The 17818-nt window shown below is 42.1% G+C and overlaps 1 protein-coding gene across 1 annotated transcript in view; it reads left to right on the forward strand.

The window, feature by feature from the left end:
* clec16a (C-type lectin domain containing 16A) overlaps positions 1-17142 on the forward strand; it is a 40444-nt gene extending 23302 nt beyond the window's left edge. Inside the window, exons 16-23 of the mRNA XM_083977596.1 lie at positions 345-395; positions 544-672; positions 1101-1221; positions 9002-9153; positions 9625-9829; positions 10399-10569; positions 11499-11636; positions 13719-17142. Coding sequence (XP_083833722.1) covers positions 345-395; positions 544-672; positions 1101-1221; positions 9002-9153; positions 9625-9829; positions 10399-10569; positions 11499-11636; positions 13719-14302 — 1551 coding nt within the window. The 3' untranslated portion in view covers positions 14303-17142. The remainder of the gene's footprint in view (positions 1-344; positions 396-543; positions 673-1100; positions 1222-9001; positions 9154-9624; positions 9830-10398; positions 10570-11498; positions 11637-13718) is intronic.
* The last annotated feature ends 676 nt before the right edge of the window (positions 17143-17818 follow it).

Genomic DNA, 17818 nt, shown 5'->3' on the forward strand with positions numbered 1-17818 from the left:
TACATATGCAGACGATGGTTAGATTTTACTGTAGTAGTGACTGTTTTAGCAGAAGCTGTACGATGTTAGCCCAACACAAACATAAATGATAAGGCTCTTAGGATGTGTTTGCTTTGCTTCATTGGATATTACAATGACTTAAATTCATTAAACCTAACATTAAAAAGTCTTCACTTTAGAAAATAGTGACAAAATAACCATGAAATATTGTTTTTTATTATACCTGGACCACACACACACACACATACTATTGATTTTGAGGCGTAGGCTTTATGAATAAAGGGGCCAGAGCTCAATTCTTCGGCTTATTTATAACTCATTTCTCATGTCTCATGCCATGACAGGGGGAGGAGATCTTCCTGGACATGTTTGAAGATGAGTACCGGAGCATGACGGTTAGTTGGCTTGATCTGATGTTGGTTTTTCTCTGCTTCATATAACTTGAAAAACATGATCAACCTGAGCTTGCAAATTGTTGCTACTAATCTGTTTGTGGTTGTGGGTGGCTGTATCTGGACTCATGCACACGTGTGTATGTTGCAGAGTAAACCTCTGAATGTGGAGTATCTAATGATGGATGCCTCGGTACTGCTTCCACCAACCGGCACCCCTTTGACTGGCATCGACTTTGTCAAGAGACTGCCGTGTGGAGACGTGGAGAAGACACGCAGGGTGCGTCCACTCACATGCTTGAACTCAGGCCTCACATGTCAGGACAGATTATCAGATTCCTGCAAAATTAGATCGTGTAGCTGAAATGTGTTCTTCCTTTGGAGAGTTTGAGTTTTAATGGGATTTTAAAAATCTAAATTACTTTTTACTTAAATAATAACTGTCCCATGCAATCACACTACAGGTGTCATCTTCTGCTTTTTTACTCTGCAGCACTCCTAACTCCAGATGAAAGACAAAATGTATTACCCCAGTTTCTAACACTGATAAGAACGTTGATGTTGTGTTTGCATTTTTTGCAGCACAGTCAATCTTTTATTCTTTTTCAATTGTTTGCTGTAACTGTCAGTTTCAGACAGGAAATCCATTTAACTTATCATTTTTGTGTTGGCGTGTGTTTGTGTGGGACCTCTCCAATGTCTGCACAGGCGATCCGTGTGTTCTTCATGTTGCGGTCGCTGTCGCTTCAGCTACAGGGAGAACCTGAGACACAGCTTCCTCTGACAAGACCAGAAGACCTCATCAAGACAGACGACGTCTTAGACCTCAGTAAGTCCCACACTGAGGAACACGGCCGCACTGCACTGTCATAAAAACAATGTCTCAAAATCAGATTGTAGCTGAGCTATCATTTTTACCCTCATGGGAAATAGAGTTCAACTTTTGTATCGGTAAAAACAACATCAAAGAGTTACACAATAAATCTGAATAGTTCAGTAAAACTGTAACTTAAGAAGGTTAAACAAAGACAGTGACAGAAAACAGGAAACAACCACTCCCATAATTCCTCACAAAGAATGTCTATAAGTCTACAATTATAGCATAGTTGTCTGACACATATTAGGGATTCTCTCTCACACACTCACTCTCCCTCTGTCTCTCTCTCTCTCTGTGCAAAACACAGACCTATGAGTACAATCTTAAAAAAAAAACAAGAAATGTGCACATGCAAGCACCTACAACCACAGCGAGACGAGCACATGGACACACTCACAGGCATCTATGCGCGCAGCTTCCCACACACCACGATAACCTGAACGATCCTCTGTTAATCTACACAGGTGTGTTGATGTTTTGGAAACTTGCACGTGGTTACTGCTGCCGGGCAGGATATCACAAGTACAACTGCACAGTAATGTCAACACTGTCTCACAAACGCTGCGCTCAATTTTTTTTTTTGCAAAACTCTGAATCTGTGTGCGTGTGCATGTAAGCAGTTTTGGCTCCCTGGTGCATTGAACTGAAATAGATAACAGAAACCTAACAATAGAGTAACCTTACAAGCTGTATATGTAGAGAGAGGTAGAGCCGCATGCGCCTGCTTCTCTGCAGCAGCTTGGTGTCGTCAGCTGCAGTGCTTAGGTGAAGCAGGCATTATGTTCCTGCTGTAACAGAAGACAAACAAACAAATCCCACAAAAACACCAAAACTAACATTGATTCTATCCAATTAGCTTATATTGTTGGCCAAGTCTACCACAGCTTACAGCTCCACTGCCAAACAATTTGGGCTGCATCCAAGGGTTGGGCAAAAGCAGAAGGTTTGAGAGGAAACAACTGACACAGCCACAATGACCAGTGCCACCATGTGCTTAAATACAGCAATGTGCAGGAGTTTTAAGCACCAAATATAAAACGAGGATGCTTCCAAAAATAATGTCAGGAATAGTTTTTATTCTCAGTCAGCTTTATGTAAAGAAAAGAACCAAAAAACAAAATCATATCAGTACCTACTATGGCCATCATTCACCTGTACATCAGCAGCAGTTCTCCTCAGTAAGCATGCATACAGATTTTCAAGCTCACAAGCAGGAAGGTTGTTCCAATGTTCCATATTCCCTCAGTGGTTGTTGAAATTTGGGCTGTGTCAGGTTTCAGGACCCTTCTTGTTGCTAAGATGGTTCTTGGATCTTAAATCTGAGGTCACTGCACTCTTATCAGACACCTTCCTGATATTACTGCATAATTTATGAGAAGTTTCTGCACAGTGCTGCTTTTGAATAAGAAGTTAAGTTACCTAACAAGATTTGTAAAGACAGTTTCAACATGCAAACTCAACACGTTGTGTTCAGAACTGGCAGGAGCAGAGGATATCCGATCTATTGATCAACATTAAAGGGGACCTATTATGCTCCTTTTTGCACAAACTAAAATAGTTCCTGGGTGTCTTAAAGACATGTCTGTGACGTGCTTCGGTCAAAATACCCCAAAGATCAAACATCACAGCATTCTCAAAAACAAGGCTGTGCAAAACGGTCTGTTTCAGTGGCCCCTCCCTTTAAATGCAAATGAACCACTCCCTCAGCATTGCGTTACCATGACGATGTATTGTCTACTACTAGTACCTATACTGATTTGGCCAAAATGTAGTATGCAAACAAAAGCTAAATCTGCAGTAGGCAGTATCTCCAGTATGCATCTGACCAGTCTACACTGTGTAATGAAATGTGCCCATGACCTAGTCTCACCCTAACCAAAGATGGTATAGAGTAGTCTTTGCCATGTAGGCTACTGTAACCATGTAACATGTAATATAACTTAATAAAATAAATTAAAAATATATGCAGACTGGTCAGTTCATTGTAAAACAGTTATTTATTGATGTAAATGTGGTGATTTGTGCACATAGACTACAGAGCTCCGCAGCACTGCGCCTCCTCTCCTTCTCACAGCTTCACTTTTCATTCAAACTAATCCAACTGCCACAATTGTAAGATTTCATCAATGAGACCAAGATTTATCTCCTAAAAACAATAACCACACGGCGGTAAACGTCTAAAAAACATGCGGGTATGTGTTTATTAGCGATGGTTTTCTCTACCGCGATGAGCACGGACGTCCGCCCGGCCAAGGAGGCCTGCAGACGGGCTCTGCTTGTGTGAGGAGCCGCTGCAGCTCCGGTGCTCCGGCAGTCCAGCGTTACGTCGGTCCGACGAACAACGTCGCCCCGGCGGTATGTCGCTGCTCACACAGGTACAGCTTCACTTACATGAAACGTTGGCGTAAACTTCTAAATAAAACTCTGTAAAGTGACGCTACAGCGCTACAACAGGCAGGGAAAAAGTAGTCCGCTCCGCTCTCCGCTGTGACACCAGGCACAACAGAGCAGCAGGAGGCGGGGCCGGCTGGAGCATATGTCCATGGGCTGGAGCAGAGACCTCGGCATGACCATGTAGGGGAGTCCGGCACGCCATGACGTCAACGCGACCTCATGTCAAAAAAAAGTCAGCGCAACTGAGTGTAACAGGTGTGCAGAGAAATCCCAATAATCTTGCAGGGTTTACCTCCAAATGCATTAACCTCAGGATATGACACTTCCACGGCCTCTAGAACCATTATCCAACATTTTAAACATATATAAAAGTCTGAAAAGCTGGAAAAGCATAATAGGTCCCCTTTAAATATCGAGATGTGTTGTACAGTGATCTTGTGGAACATGTGTACAAAGGTTTATTTGTCTGAAATAGCAGCAGAAATAGTTAAAGAAGTTAAAGCAGCAATGTCAGACTTGAAAGTTTAGAATGATGTAGCACAGCAGATACAATATCTTGTGTGGATTAGAAGACAGAAATATCTGTTTGATTATTTACCAGGAAACAACTGTTGCTATGACTCTCTCAAAATAATAATCATCAGATACAGAGATAGCATTTTCTTGGAACAGAGGAAAGACATAGACCTAATGTTCTGCTGTCATTGTGTGATTCAGCATAGTGTAAAACAATGAAATAAGCAGTCACAGTGTCTACTTCTTTGTCTCTGGATCTCTGGAGTCAGGTCGCTGTTCTTTGTTTAAAGATGCCAGATTCCAGTTAGACTAAATTGCCTGGTTGTAGGTGTGTGAATTGCAGTTTAAATGTGTCAACCTGGCAACCAGTCAGTGGAGTGCCCCACCTCCCACCCAGTGTCAGCCTGGGTACGCTTCAACGCCCCCATCACCCTGCACTGGATGACTGTGTATTTAAGTGATATGATCCAGCACTATATTACTGTATTGGTGTGTTTCATGATTCCAGTGTAATGTATTCAAATTAAACACTGCTTTCGCTCTGAGAGTGGAGAGTTGGAGAGCAGACCCAAATTTCACCTTTCGATTTGAAATGAGCTTGTTCCCCAAATTTTATTTCAGATTTGTCTTTAATAAGAAGGAAAGTAAAGTTCACCACAAATTCCCCACAGCCATAGTCCTATCTTTTGATGGAAGAAAAGAAAGTCTGTTTTATTTTCCTCTTTCACACCATCTTAGCTCCCCTTGTGACGCTCCCCATCTGTCACCATCTCACCTACTAGAGAGACAATTGTCAGGATGAACATTTTAAAGGGATATTCTGGCGTAAGTTTAACCCATGGTCCAACGCACCGAGCATTATTTGTGGCTATGAGTGGCTTTTTGATCGGTTGCGCGTGGATCAATAGACGGCGCCGTTTGTTATGCTGCGGTCTTTGCTGAAGTTGCTACAACTAGAGAAGCTAGCGGTTAGCAGACTTCATGCCTCGAGGGGGGGGTCTAACTCGGTGTCACGGTGCGTTGGACCATTGGTTAAACTTACGCCGGAATATCCCTTTAAAACCACACACTTGATTTTATTTGTGCCACTGTAGGAGTCTGTATGTGTTTTATCCCTTGCATAATTTCAAATGTTTCAAATGGGGTAGTCCACCTTTAAAACCCCTTCTGAGAATAACACATGAACCGAGGAGTTGGTTTTAAATTCCACTGAGTTGTTAACGTAGCAGTGATGACTGTACAGTCAGTGGCAAATTTAGGTAATCGTAGCCTTAAAGTTATCATATTAACTGTGATGACTGGGCTGCAGTTTCATAACTTCTTGAAAACCTAAGAATTGATTATGTAACCCGGTGTTATTTGACCTGATCAAAACCATGACAAACTAGTGTCTGAGCCCCCAGATGTTTGTTTCTTTATCCGAATATTGGCACTTTCATTTTTCATTTTATATTTTACTAAAATATTAGACTGCATGAAATGAAAACATAAGGTTTCCTGTGTCTTCTCAATTTCCCTCTTCCAGGAGGGGGAGTGGGCATCTGTAAAAAGAAATGACTTGACAAAGAGAGGGGAACCAAATGTCTCACTTCAGCTTTACTCTGAAATCTAAATCAGTAGTTGAAACTGTGACTGTTTTCATGATTCCAAATGCCAGTCGAAAGAGTCTGTTGCAGATGGAGGAAATGATAGTCTTTGAGAGCTGTCATATGAGGCGTGACTGGGCTTCCAGTAATTTTAGACCACTTAAAAAGGCACATTTAAAACAAAGTGTTTCGTAATTAGGATTATCTGTATTTCACTTAACTACGGCTCCTCTTGCTCCTACTCCCCCTTTCTTTCTTTTTTAACAAAGTCACTGTCACTTTCATTTAAGCAAGGACGGTTGACTAAGAACACACTCTTACGGAGTAACTGTGGGGAGAGGGAGGGTTTTTCCTCATTGGCTGGGGGATTTAAATTTGCCACCTGCCACCCACAAATTCCTATTTCTGACCCTTGGGCTTTCACTGCCTCCATTTCACCACGCCTCTGTACTAAGAATGGTTAAATTACAAAGCATGTGCTAATGTCTGTACCTCTACATTGGCTCAACAGAGTAGTCAATATGTGGTTGGCCTCTGTTGTGAAAGTGTGCTTGAGCAAGGTCACCAAGTCTTGGTTGCATACACATGATTTAAAGAAGCAGAAACAGTAATGCACAGTGATACCTTGACATGAGAAGTCTGTATTTATATGTATTGGATGATTTATTGGATGTTACACGACAGACATTTTTCAGCACAAACTTTTTACAGTGGCTGTCGTGTACATTATTAAATATATTAGCACCTCCTTGGACTCAAACATGCAAATCAGATTAAATTCTGATGCAGAGTATCAAAATACTGGATATGCGAGGACAGAAAGGAGGGGGGAAGCGTTCCAGTCTCAACCAGGTTTTGACTTGGTCTTGTTTTTCTCTTATACCAGTGGATAAAGTCAGCACATTGTCTACCAGCAGTTAGTCATTTAGAACTCGGCAGCTTAACAAGGGACACTGATAGCTTTAGGGAATACAATACAATACATCTTAATTGATCCCAACAGGGGCAATTGGTTCAAGCAGTTGATGCATACAATAAAAAGAGTACCATAACAATAAAATAGTGTAAAATACCGAGGAATATAGTGGGATCAAGGGTCTGATAAATACAGTAAAAGAAGAAAGAAAAAAAAAGCAAGCGAGATCAAATGAATAAATGATTACAAGCAATTTAAGAGAAGAAATTGGATAAAAGATTTTATGAAGCTGTTAGTCCTACAGAGAAAACTCATCAGCCAGCATGTGGCCAAGATACTTTGTTGTTGTTTTCCTGAGAATTTGCTGGTCACATACTTTCAGGGACACGTAGTGCTGAGTGCACACAGGCAGGTAGAGCAGTCAGCCGCTCACTGCACTGTTGTTCGGTGCTTGTCACTGAACACTGTTCGTATCTCATCTTCTTGGCTTGTTTGGGTGCTGATAACAGCGGGGGAAGGAGTAGTAGGTCAAACATTTATTAATAGGTTATTTCTACGACCTCATGAAATAAAAAATAACATTCAATGACTTTGCTCAATGATGAACGATGCGTAATGATGAAAGCTAAAAAGAAGCTGACCTTATAAGACTCCTGACACTCTTATGTTGGTGTTAATTTGTTTGCTTAAACAAAGATGTCTTTTCTCAACATCCGTCCTCTGGGAAAGGGAGTGATTCTTAAAAACCTGACTAATACTTAGAAACACACACTACATCCTGAAACCAAATCATTCATAGAAATGTGTTTCTCTACAATGTGTCTGTCTGAAAATAAATTCAGTGGCTGAAACTGTCACTGCTCCAGTGATCACGAAAGGTGCTGTGGGATTGATGTCACTATCTATTTATTGTCTCACTTTTTGACCAGACAAGTTGATCAGAAGTTAAGTTGAAGTTGGGGGTGGGAAGGTTTTTTCCCGGCTGGCCTGGGGATTCAGCCTGTAAGAGTTCCCCTAATTTCTCTGACCATTTAGCAGTTGATGCCCCACTGCTGCTACAGGTTTGGGGACTACCTTTCCACCTGTAGGTACTTTACACTCTTCACAGTTTCAGTGTGTAGAGTCAAGTTCCTGGTAACCCCCATTGATCTTTTAATATTGGTTAGAAAGAAAGTCTTGTAAACAGAAAACCACATGTATGATTTACCAAGAGCGGCCGTCTGTACACCAACATCTGTCTGACACTTAGGAAGAACGCAGAATAGTGAAAGTAGAGTAAGAATGGTGCTCTCTCAAAGCACACACACTGCTATAGGGGCTGATTAAGCAAACAAAGAGCTGAGTGTACTCAGTTACACACATCCAGCCAGTCCCCGTGGATCACAGGTTTAAAGCTGGATTGTTATGGAACAAAGAAGAAGAAAAATTGAGAGAAAGAGTGAACTTAATGAGTTAGGCAAGAGTTGTACGTCCGTGTGGTTTTAATTCTTTACACTGAAGTCATTCAGGCTATGAGATAATTTCAACCAAAACTGGTGACGTCAAATCAGATCATGATCACTTCCATATTTCATGTTTACTTCCCATTCCGTTTTGTGGTAAATTAAAGTGACAATGCTGAGCACAGCATTTCATCACTGTTGCAGTGTCTAGTCTGACTTGTGTCTGCCTGTATACAGTGTTATGTTTATATATATACTCTTTATATAACACCCAGCTAACAAATGCAGTCTAAACAACTTCATAAAGATCACGATGCCTGGCGTTGGGTGATTTCGTCCGACGATATAAGACAGAGCAGCAGCTCAGCTTGAACGTGTCTTGGAAGTGTCTGCTGGTTAACACGTAGTCTGAGCGGAGTTTCAGTCACTATATCACAAAATAAATGCAGCTTCCTACTAGGTTGAATGCCAACAGCCTGTAACACCGCTACGCGGCGTCCCTTTTTCTCCTCCATCTAAATTAGTCATACTGGACTTTTATGTTTTGCACCGTTTTTCTGATGAAGATGAATAATTTGTCTTCCATTTGTAACAGACGAAGAAGTACACTATTAATCCTCCTTTTATGTTGTTTTGGATATGTTGTCTATGTGTACTGTGTATCGTATATTGATTCTTTATTATACTTTGCAAGTTCTCTCAGTTACACCATGTATATCTCTGCAACCAATGATTATGTTCAGACTAGGACAACTCAAAAAATGACATTCATCCATGGTGTATACACGACTTGAAATGCCCCTATGGTCAAAGCCTGACCAGCATTACATAGCATTACATAGCAGTACATTCACCTTCATGTTACTCATCTTTTTCAGATAACAGTGACCTAATAGCCTGTATGGTAGTCAGTAAAGATGGAGGCCAGGCCCAGAGGTTCCTCGCTGTAGATGTGTACCAGATGAGTCTGGTCGAACCAGAAACCAAACGCCTCGGATGGGGTGTCGTCAAGTTTGCTGGACTTCTGCAAGTAAGAGAAAAGTTGCACGTTTGTGTGTCTGTGTCTGTGTGTTTCTTTGTTTTCTGCTGCCGTATGTTTCCTAACCTCACCCCCCCTGCAGTACCACATTTATTTCCTTTCTGTTTCTCTCCTGTTCTCTTTAACTCCATTACTTCATTCAGATAAGCATCTGTGGTTGTGATGTGAACAGGATACTGTGTGTTCTGCAATGTCTAAATTAGTTCCAGTGGTGGTACATTCCGTTCTTCGAAGAAATTATGAAATCTGAATTGCAGAATACAATATAATATGTTCTTGTGAAACTACGCAATTATAAGGTATCCTTCTTCCTTATGAATGTAATGTGAACTGCTGTTATTGAGTTTAAGTTTATGATCATAACTGACGTTAAAACTCATGTATTATTTATGTGTCTTTCAACTCAGTTACAGTCCATGTGCATCGTTCATTCCATTTTTTCCTATTTGCCTCTTTCCACAGGACATGCAAGTGTCTGGCGTTGAGGACGACAGCAGAGCGTTGAACATCGTCATCCATAAGCCCAGCTCCAACCCCCACGCCAAGCCCCTGCCCATCCTGCAGGCCAACTTCATCTTCGCCGACCACATCCGCTGCATCATCGCCAAGCAGCGGCTCGCCAAAGGTCGCATCCAGGCTAGACGCATGAAGATGCAGAGGATCGCCGGTGAGTGACTAGGAATGAAACCGTAAACATGACCACTGGTCCTTAAGTGTGTAGTGTTACAGAAGCTACCGGTACATCAAAACTATTATTTGGTATAAATCACAGAAAGTGAAAGAATGTACAACAGAATTTATATGAAATATAACAATGACCTGTAACACACAACTGCAGCTCAACAGCTACTTCTGGCGAATCTGTAGTCCAGTCCACCCATGTACATTTGCACACCAAAATAATTGAGAATGCTTTTCTACTGTAAATTCTGATGTATTTACCCACTAGTCATTGTACTTCCCCCTCCTCTTGGTCTGATTCCTTAGAATTACTAAGAAGTAATGAGATATACTATAACTGGAGTCTTGTCAATGCGGCCAAGTCAAAGTGGATGTGGCCCCTGCCAAAATAGCCACTGCACTCACAAACATCAGTCATTCGCATTACAGTCAATAATTGTTCTTCTATGGAATTCAGTCATACTGTAGTCAAACCAGATACCCAGTTACTGTAGACATACTGCAGACATTTTTCTATGTAATTTCTCTATAATTCTGTGCTTCATGTGTATACAGCTTTGCTGGACCTGCCAGTGCAGCCAAGTGCAACAGAGGTTTTGGGTTTCGGTCAGACAGCCAACGCGTCACCCAGCGGCCTACCTTTCAGATTCTACGAGCAGTCAAGGCGGGCTCCCAACGACCCAACCGCAAATAGATCCGTCTTTGCCACAGTTGATAAAGTTCCAGGTAACAAAGAGTTGACCAGAGTCCACTGCATACACACACAGTTTTGCTTTAGCACATGCACTGCTTGAGAGATCTACTGTATAAGCACATTTTTTATACTTTGTACTTTCATTGGTTCACCCTAACCCTACACAAACCATGTTGTGATCATAATAAAGTAGCCGAAGGGGAGTTCTGGTTGACACACACTGGATGCTTTATGAGGAAATATTATAGTAAAGTCGGAGAACGTGAAATAGATAAAAAATTTAGAGAGAAAGTTGTCCTTATCTTCAAACCAACTCATGATAGAGTCTGAGCGGTGGAAATGGGTTTGTGATTTGATCTAGAGAGTATGACAGTGTGACAGTAAGTCAGCCATGTTTCTACCAGGGTATTCAAATGAATAGACGTTGTCAGAATACGCTCGAAAACTCTGCTGACTCTGCTCGGGGTTGTTTTTTAAAATACTTAAGTCTTTAAATGTGAATAGGTGCTTTGTTGTATTGCTATAGCTGTACGTTAGGTTCATTCCTGTTGGCTTGTCTGTCACAGGTTTATATTACCTGCTGCAGCTCCTGAATAGAGCTCCTTGTTTGTCTCAGCGAGGAAACTGTTTCCTTGGAAAGTTGCTTTAACATGTGAAACTCACCAAAATCCAGGTCCCAGCACAGTGAAAATGTTCATGGGATTTTATTGTGCTGTTATCTATTGAAATTTATTCAAAGCAACTTAAAAAGTTACCATGTATTTCCTTGTATCCAGTTTCTATGGTAACTGCCTTTCTTTCGGTGGAATTTACATCATTACATCAGGTTATAAATGGTTAAAAAATTAAGGTGCTCTCATTAGGTCAACGCAGACTCTAAAAACACAAATTTGTTACACATTTTACTGAAGTGTGCGTTTTTGTGTGTGTGTGTGTCTATGTGCGTGTGCACCATCCCCAGGTTTTGCGGTGGCTCACTGTGTGTCGCAGCACAGTCCCTCACCCCTCTCCTCCCCCTCGCCTCCCTCCAGCGGGAGTGGAAGCACAGGAAGGTGTGACTCTGTTACTGCAAGCACTATATCAGCTCAGAGTCCCACAGGTAGCACACACACACACACACACACACATACACACATGCACGCTCACTACATCTACAGTCCTTACAAACAGGAACAGCGTACATAATTGTCCATTATGATACACAGATTCTGGACTGTGATATAAATCAGTAATACACCGAGCGTTAAAACTCCCAGGCAAAAAGTCATGAAATCACCGTGGCGATGTCTACTACAGTTACCGTACATGCGTGTGTAGAGGATTGAAAACAGCTATAGCGCCACTACATGTATACACACACCACAAAAGCCACAATGACGTCCAGTGGTGTCAGATGAGTATCTAAGAAGTAGCATAGGGCACGTATATATGGTTGCATCCTGTGCTCCTTCTGTGACGGGGTCATAGAGGTCACTGGGTGGGTCGTTTCATTGTGTCAGGGTTGTGTTCAGCTGGTTTTAGAGGAACAGCATATCATTGGTGCAGGATGTATACCAAGCAGGCTTTGTTGAAGGTATAAGCTACACCAGAAGGAATGTGCATTGAGGGAGTGTTCAGCTCTCGGTCAGATCGTTCTGATGAGGATGTAAGGGGTTTCCTATGGTTTCATGTGTTTTAACATGTCTTCTTTTGACATAATGGCACATATACTCAATGGTTGCACACCAGCAGCACTAAGTGCGTAAGAAACTAATTTAAAATGAGAAGTTGCGACTCACTCAGGGTTTTATCTGTGTGTCTATGTGTAGATTTTCCAAAGCGTCACTCATCTGAATGGCTTTGTAACATTTATTCTCCACCCTCAATGATAATAACTGCCCATTACAAAATTCTATGTAATTTATTTAATTACCTGTGTGACTTGTGGATGACAGGTAAATTGATGTGGATTGTTTGAAACTCTTCCCTCAGTTTTTATCCATTTGACTCAGAATACATTGAACTGTATGAGTTCAGTTTTACGCCACTATAGAATGAACAGCACAGGATTCAGTCTAACTTTTCATACATGTTTCATCTTTCACACTGCACTCTTCCAATCTTACAATGTAAGTATGACGTACTATTAGTTAGTTTGTAGTTCTCCCTGGACTGTTAGAAGCTGTTTTCGCTGGCTAGTTGTGCAGTGTGAACATCCTCTACCTCCTCTGTGTTCTCCTCCCTCTGCAGCAAATAGACATTTGGCACAAGCTCAGCTTTGTTACGTCATTAGTAAAAACAGAGGGAGGTACACAGAGAATAGAAAGCACTGTTGCTCATCAATCATTGCATGTACCTGTCTAAACACGTGTGTGTCGCCTCCTACCTGCATAAATCCTTAGTATTACATAAAGTTCTCCTGTAATAAAATTTGCCACTGAGTTTAGGGAATATTATGTATTTTGCATTAATGTATTAGGAAAGCAGACTTTTTTTCCTTTTTCAAAGATGTTGTTTGTGCAGAAAAATCAGTAAAGGGGGTTTGTATTAAAGGGATAGTTCAACATTTTGGCAAATTGGCCCATTGCCATGATCCCTAGTCATAGCAGTAGGTTTGTTACCTTTATTTGTCGGTGCAAGCTATTTTTAGAACGGCAGAGCAGAGCTGCGAGCTGCTCAGAGCTACGCTACGGAGGCTCATGGGATTTCTTGGTTTCCCTCATCAAAATCATCAAATACACAATCCAACAACTCCAAAACGCTCTGGTGGACAAGTTGTGAACATTACGAGACAGAGTTGTTTTCGAGGCAAATGCAGAGGCTACTTGCTGAAAAACTGCCCCTGAAGGCAACGCACATCAACAGTTTTGCATGAATTTACCTCTAAAACAACTCGTGAACTTGTCCATGAGAGCGTTTTGGAGTTGTTGGATTGTGTATTTGATGAGTTTGATGAGGGAAACCAAGAAATTCCATTAGCCTCCGTAGCGTAGCTCTGAGCAGCTCGCGGCTCTGCTCCGCCATTCTAAAAACAGCTTGCACCGACAATTAAAGGTAACAAACCTACTCCTAAAACTATAGGGATTATGGCAATGGGCCAATTTGCCAAAAATGTTGAACTATCCCTTTAAGATAAGTCTGCATCAGGCCACAATGGCGATCGTTGGCTCACCTGCCTCACTCTGTCCTCTCCTTCCACTAGATGACGGTACGTTTTTGGAGCACACCCCGCCCTCCTCCTCGGGCGGAGAAGGGGAAGGAGGAGGTGGAGAAGTAACGCTCGTCTCCTCTACTCCTTCGACTCCAGCCCTGGCCCCGAGCCTCACCCCCGCCTCCCAGCCCACCATCTCCCTCCTCACCGACAACAGCGCCGACACCCTCACCGTGGAGTCGCTCACGCTGCTGCCGCCCGCCGACTCGCCGCACCTGCATCCCTGCGCCAGCCACAGTCCCGCCACGCGCTCCCTCCAGAGACCAGACGCCTCCATCGCAGAGGAGGAGGAGGAGGGAGATAGGGAAGCGGGACAAAGAGAAGAGGAGGAACTGCAGGAGGAGGACGGGTCGCCGACGGACGAAACGGAGACGGATGCGACGGTAAAAGAGGAAACCACGACGACGGAGTTGATCACGCCCACCGACGAGGCAACGGAGGAAGCAGAGGGAGGAGACGAGCCAGAGGGTGAGGACGCGTCTCCACAGGCGGACATTGACCTGCTGGAGAGAGACGACTCTGTAGAAAACACAGAAACACACACTGAAACACCAGACTCACCCGAACTGGATTAAACAACACACACACACACACACACACACACACACACATATATACACACACACATTCATGCTCATGCACTTAAAGTCGTCTCTAACTGACACAGAGGACAGTGAAGTGTGATAGTGAAACTATCCAGCTTGGCTGCAGTATATTTTCATGTTGCGAGCTGTAGGTTTGTGTGTGTGGTGTGGATAGTCCCAGAGGCTTTTGGAGGCATCTCAACATTTGTGTTTGCACATGAAGAAAGACTCTTCTCACGCACAGAGAGGACAGAGGACAGAGGACAGAGGACGAGACAGACACTGGTCCAACTCAAGGAAGGCTCAAAGCACATTTGGGTTTTTTTGTGCACTCCAGTGTGTCCGGTCATGTGTGTATGCAAGTGTTTTTAGCACGCGTGTGTGTGTGTGTGTCAACGCGCACAACCAGCAACGTTTTTTACTCATTCTGATCGATTGTTTCTCAGCTCACACACACACACACACACACACACACATCTTCACGCACACATGCTGCTGTTGTGAGCTCTTTCTTGTAAGGTTTGAAATGACCTGCCCTATTTACGTGTCTTTCGTTCACATAACAGTTCATCACTGTTTTGCAATGGTGGTCACTACTGTGCTTACACACAAACACACACTGAGTCAGCTGCACTAGCCTTTTATCCACTGCATGTGAGTCCCATTAGCAGCTACTGCCGAATCTAACTGCCACTGGGTAGGGGTGTGTGTGTGTGTTCTGTTTATTTGGTTTGGTTTTCATTCTTCCACATTTAAAGTAACAATCCCTTCATTTCCCATTTTCTGATAATATGATATGTATTAAATCACCCAGGTGTCAAACTATACACATTCATTTAATCATAACCTTTTGTTTTTATAAAGTTCTCATCTCATTCCCTACTGGTAAATATCTAGATGACTTGGTGTGGGGTTGATCCATGAGGAGTGTGAAAGCTGCTTTATAATGTATATTAGTAAGTATTGCAATCACAACCAGCACACAGATAGTCTCCATTGTTGTTGTAAATGTCCTGGGCTAACAGTTTAGGAAAGTTGGGTCAATGTATTACAGTACTTGAATGCAGCGTGGAGAGGCGTTTTATTTTAAGATATGCAACAGAAATCAATAAATTCAGGCTTTTAGTCCAGGCTTCCGTTACGGATCAGTCCCTGGTTTCAAAGTTCCCAAACATTTTGCAGTGACGTGTGTGGGGATCAGATCCCGTGCGTTCATTCACAGAAGTCATTCACCTTTCACAGACTGAGTAAACAGTTGGAAAGGTCTGAATGGAGCAGAGGCTGCCGAGCAGGGTGTAGCAGTTATGCATAATGCAGAGCATTCACTGAGTGGTTGTAAGTGAGTATCTTGAGTCGATCGATGTATTGATCCGTTCATTCACTCTTTTTACACATTGAGCATTGCAGCCCATGGCAACACAGCTGTACTCAAACCTAACATGCTATTTTACCAGTTTAGGAATTAAAGGTGTTTTAGATTGTTTGATATATTTAGACAAATAGATCAAAAAGTTAATTTGCATGGTTAAAACAAAACTGTGTGCTTCATAGTAATGCAGAATAACAGTGATCTGTGATGAGAATTCATATGACAACACGTGTGTCTTCAGGTCTGCACATCACCACAGCAACACTTGGTCGAATGTATCACAGTGGTTTCCCATCAGGCACTGACCTGAGCTCAGTTTTAATCTCTATGTCTAGAACTTAAATGTTTCCCACCCACCCACCCAACTGTTGGGAACTTCCTTTGAGTTTTGATAAGCTGATACCTGTAAAGACAAGTTACTGTTTTTTTGTTTTTCTGCTTCATCCAGCTGCTGGTGACTCACCAGCAGCTGGATGAATGGGTGAAAAAAACAACAATGGAACAAGGAAAGAATAGAAGGACGGTGATGTGGTTGATACCATTTTTTTTAAAGGCAACACATGAAGTTTCAGTTATGTTATGTTAGTCTTAGTGAGATGAAACCTCTAACTACTGCAGTCATAATCCAAAAGAACAATAAACATTAGGATTCCTGTTGAGTTTTTGGAGACCAGATGCTGTCCTGAGGCCAGCCTCCCTCCTCACCCTCCTCCTTTCAACAGCTGAGTAAAGTTTTTACTGCTGCAATAATCTTAAGAGCTAACCAATGAGGGGAGAGACGAATGTAACAGACAAGTTATCACTCCAAACAGCCGTGATGTTTGAGCATTTTGAGAAAATGGGATCAGTGTATTTTAACCTCAACTTGATTTGTAACTCTTAGGAAAAAGCACACACACACACAAAGATAGTTAAAATCATTATTTCTCCACATGTCCTAATAATAATTTTTAAGCTTTTATTCTCGCTGTTTTTCTCTTCTCCCTTTGCTTTCCGACTCACTCCCTTCTTTTCTGTGCCATTGGCCACACAGCTCAAGTCTTAATGCTCGGTCATTCTTATATTTTAACTCTGTACAGTCATCCACACATTTATAAATGAGAAATTCAGAGCAATACTCTCTTTTTTTGAGTCTGTCTCTTAGTATTTCCATCTTGCTGCTGTAAAGAGCAGAAGAATGATAGCGATGATCACTGACATGCTGAAGAGGCTTGGCACAATGTGTAGAGCTGGTAGTGATGGTTTGGAGGAGCATGCCGCCATGACAAGACGACATGTCATCGTGTTCCTGATAACCATGGCAACCTCTACCAAAACATGCCATCACAAGCTTCCATTATTAAGTCTCTGATTGTAGTGTGTGTGTATGTAATATGTTTGTATGCTCTGTAAATGCTTTTGGCTTTTAAAACCTGTAATTATTGTTAATGAACTAAAACAGAGGAATAAATAAAGAACTGCAATAAATTATTCTACATAACAACATCGAGACTGCTGCATTTGCTTTGTTCTTGTGTTTGCACCTTTTTTTTTTTCTTCCCCTCGTGATTTTTTTTTCTCCTTTCTTCACAGAATCACGCCCTCGTAGTAACAGCAGAGGAGGTTCTCCTTAGTGCTCGAGCAAGAAAACCACAGGAAATATTAGAAAAGAGCTGCCAGCCCCATTGTTACGCCCCAGCTATGTTGGCCCACATCACAGCCTCATGTTTACTCCATTATTACCCAGGTTGTGCAGGCTGTTACTGATTGTGTTCGATGGCCAGTGTTTCACAGTTTCACATGCTAAAGGTTTGCACAGATCTTTAAGGATGATAATGGTGCTTGGTGGAATTTCATCAACAATAGAAATGGGTTGGAAATGCTGTCATTTCTATATTTTCCTTCACATTTCTATGGAAGTTGAATGGAAGACAGAAACAGAAGAAAGCAGTAAGACCCTGATCTACAGTGAGGCTGCCTCAGGTGAACAAACACCCACATGGTGACCTTCAAACTGCACCATAAAGGATTTCTGTGAAGCAGAATGTGTTACTTCCTGCACTGCTCTACAATCAGGTGCAGACCTGAGTTTGAAAGCACTTCTCAAGTGTAAAATATGATGCACGCATTTTGCCTCAGGCCTAAAAGCCTCTTTTGTG

This window comes from Trachurus trachurus (genome assembly GCF_905171665.1).
Source record: "Trachurus trachurus genome assembly, chromosome: 8".
NCBI lineage: Eukaryota > Metazoa > Chordata > Actinopteri > Carangiformes > Carangidae > Trachurus > Trachurus trachurus.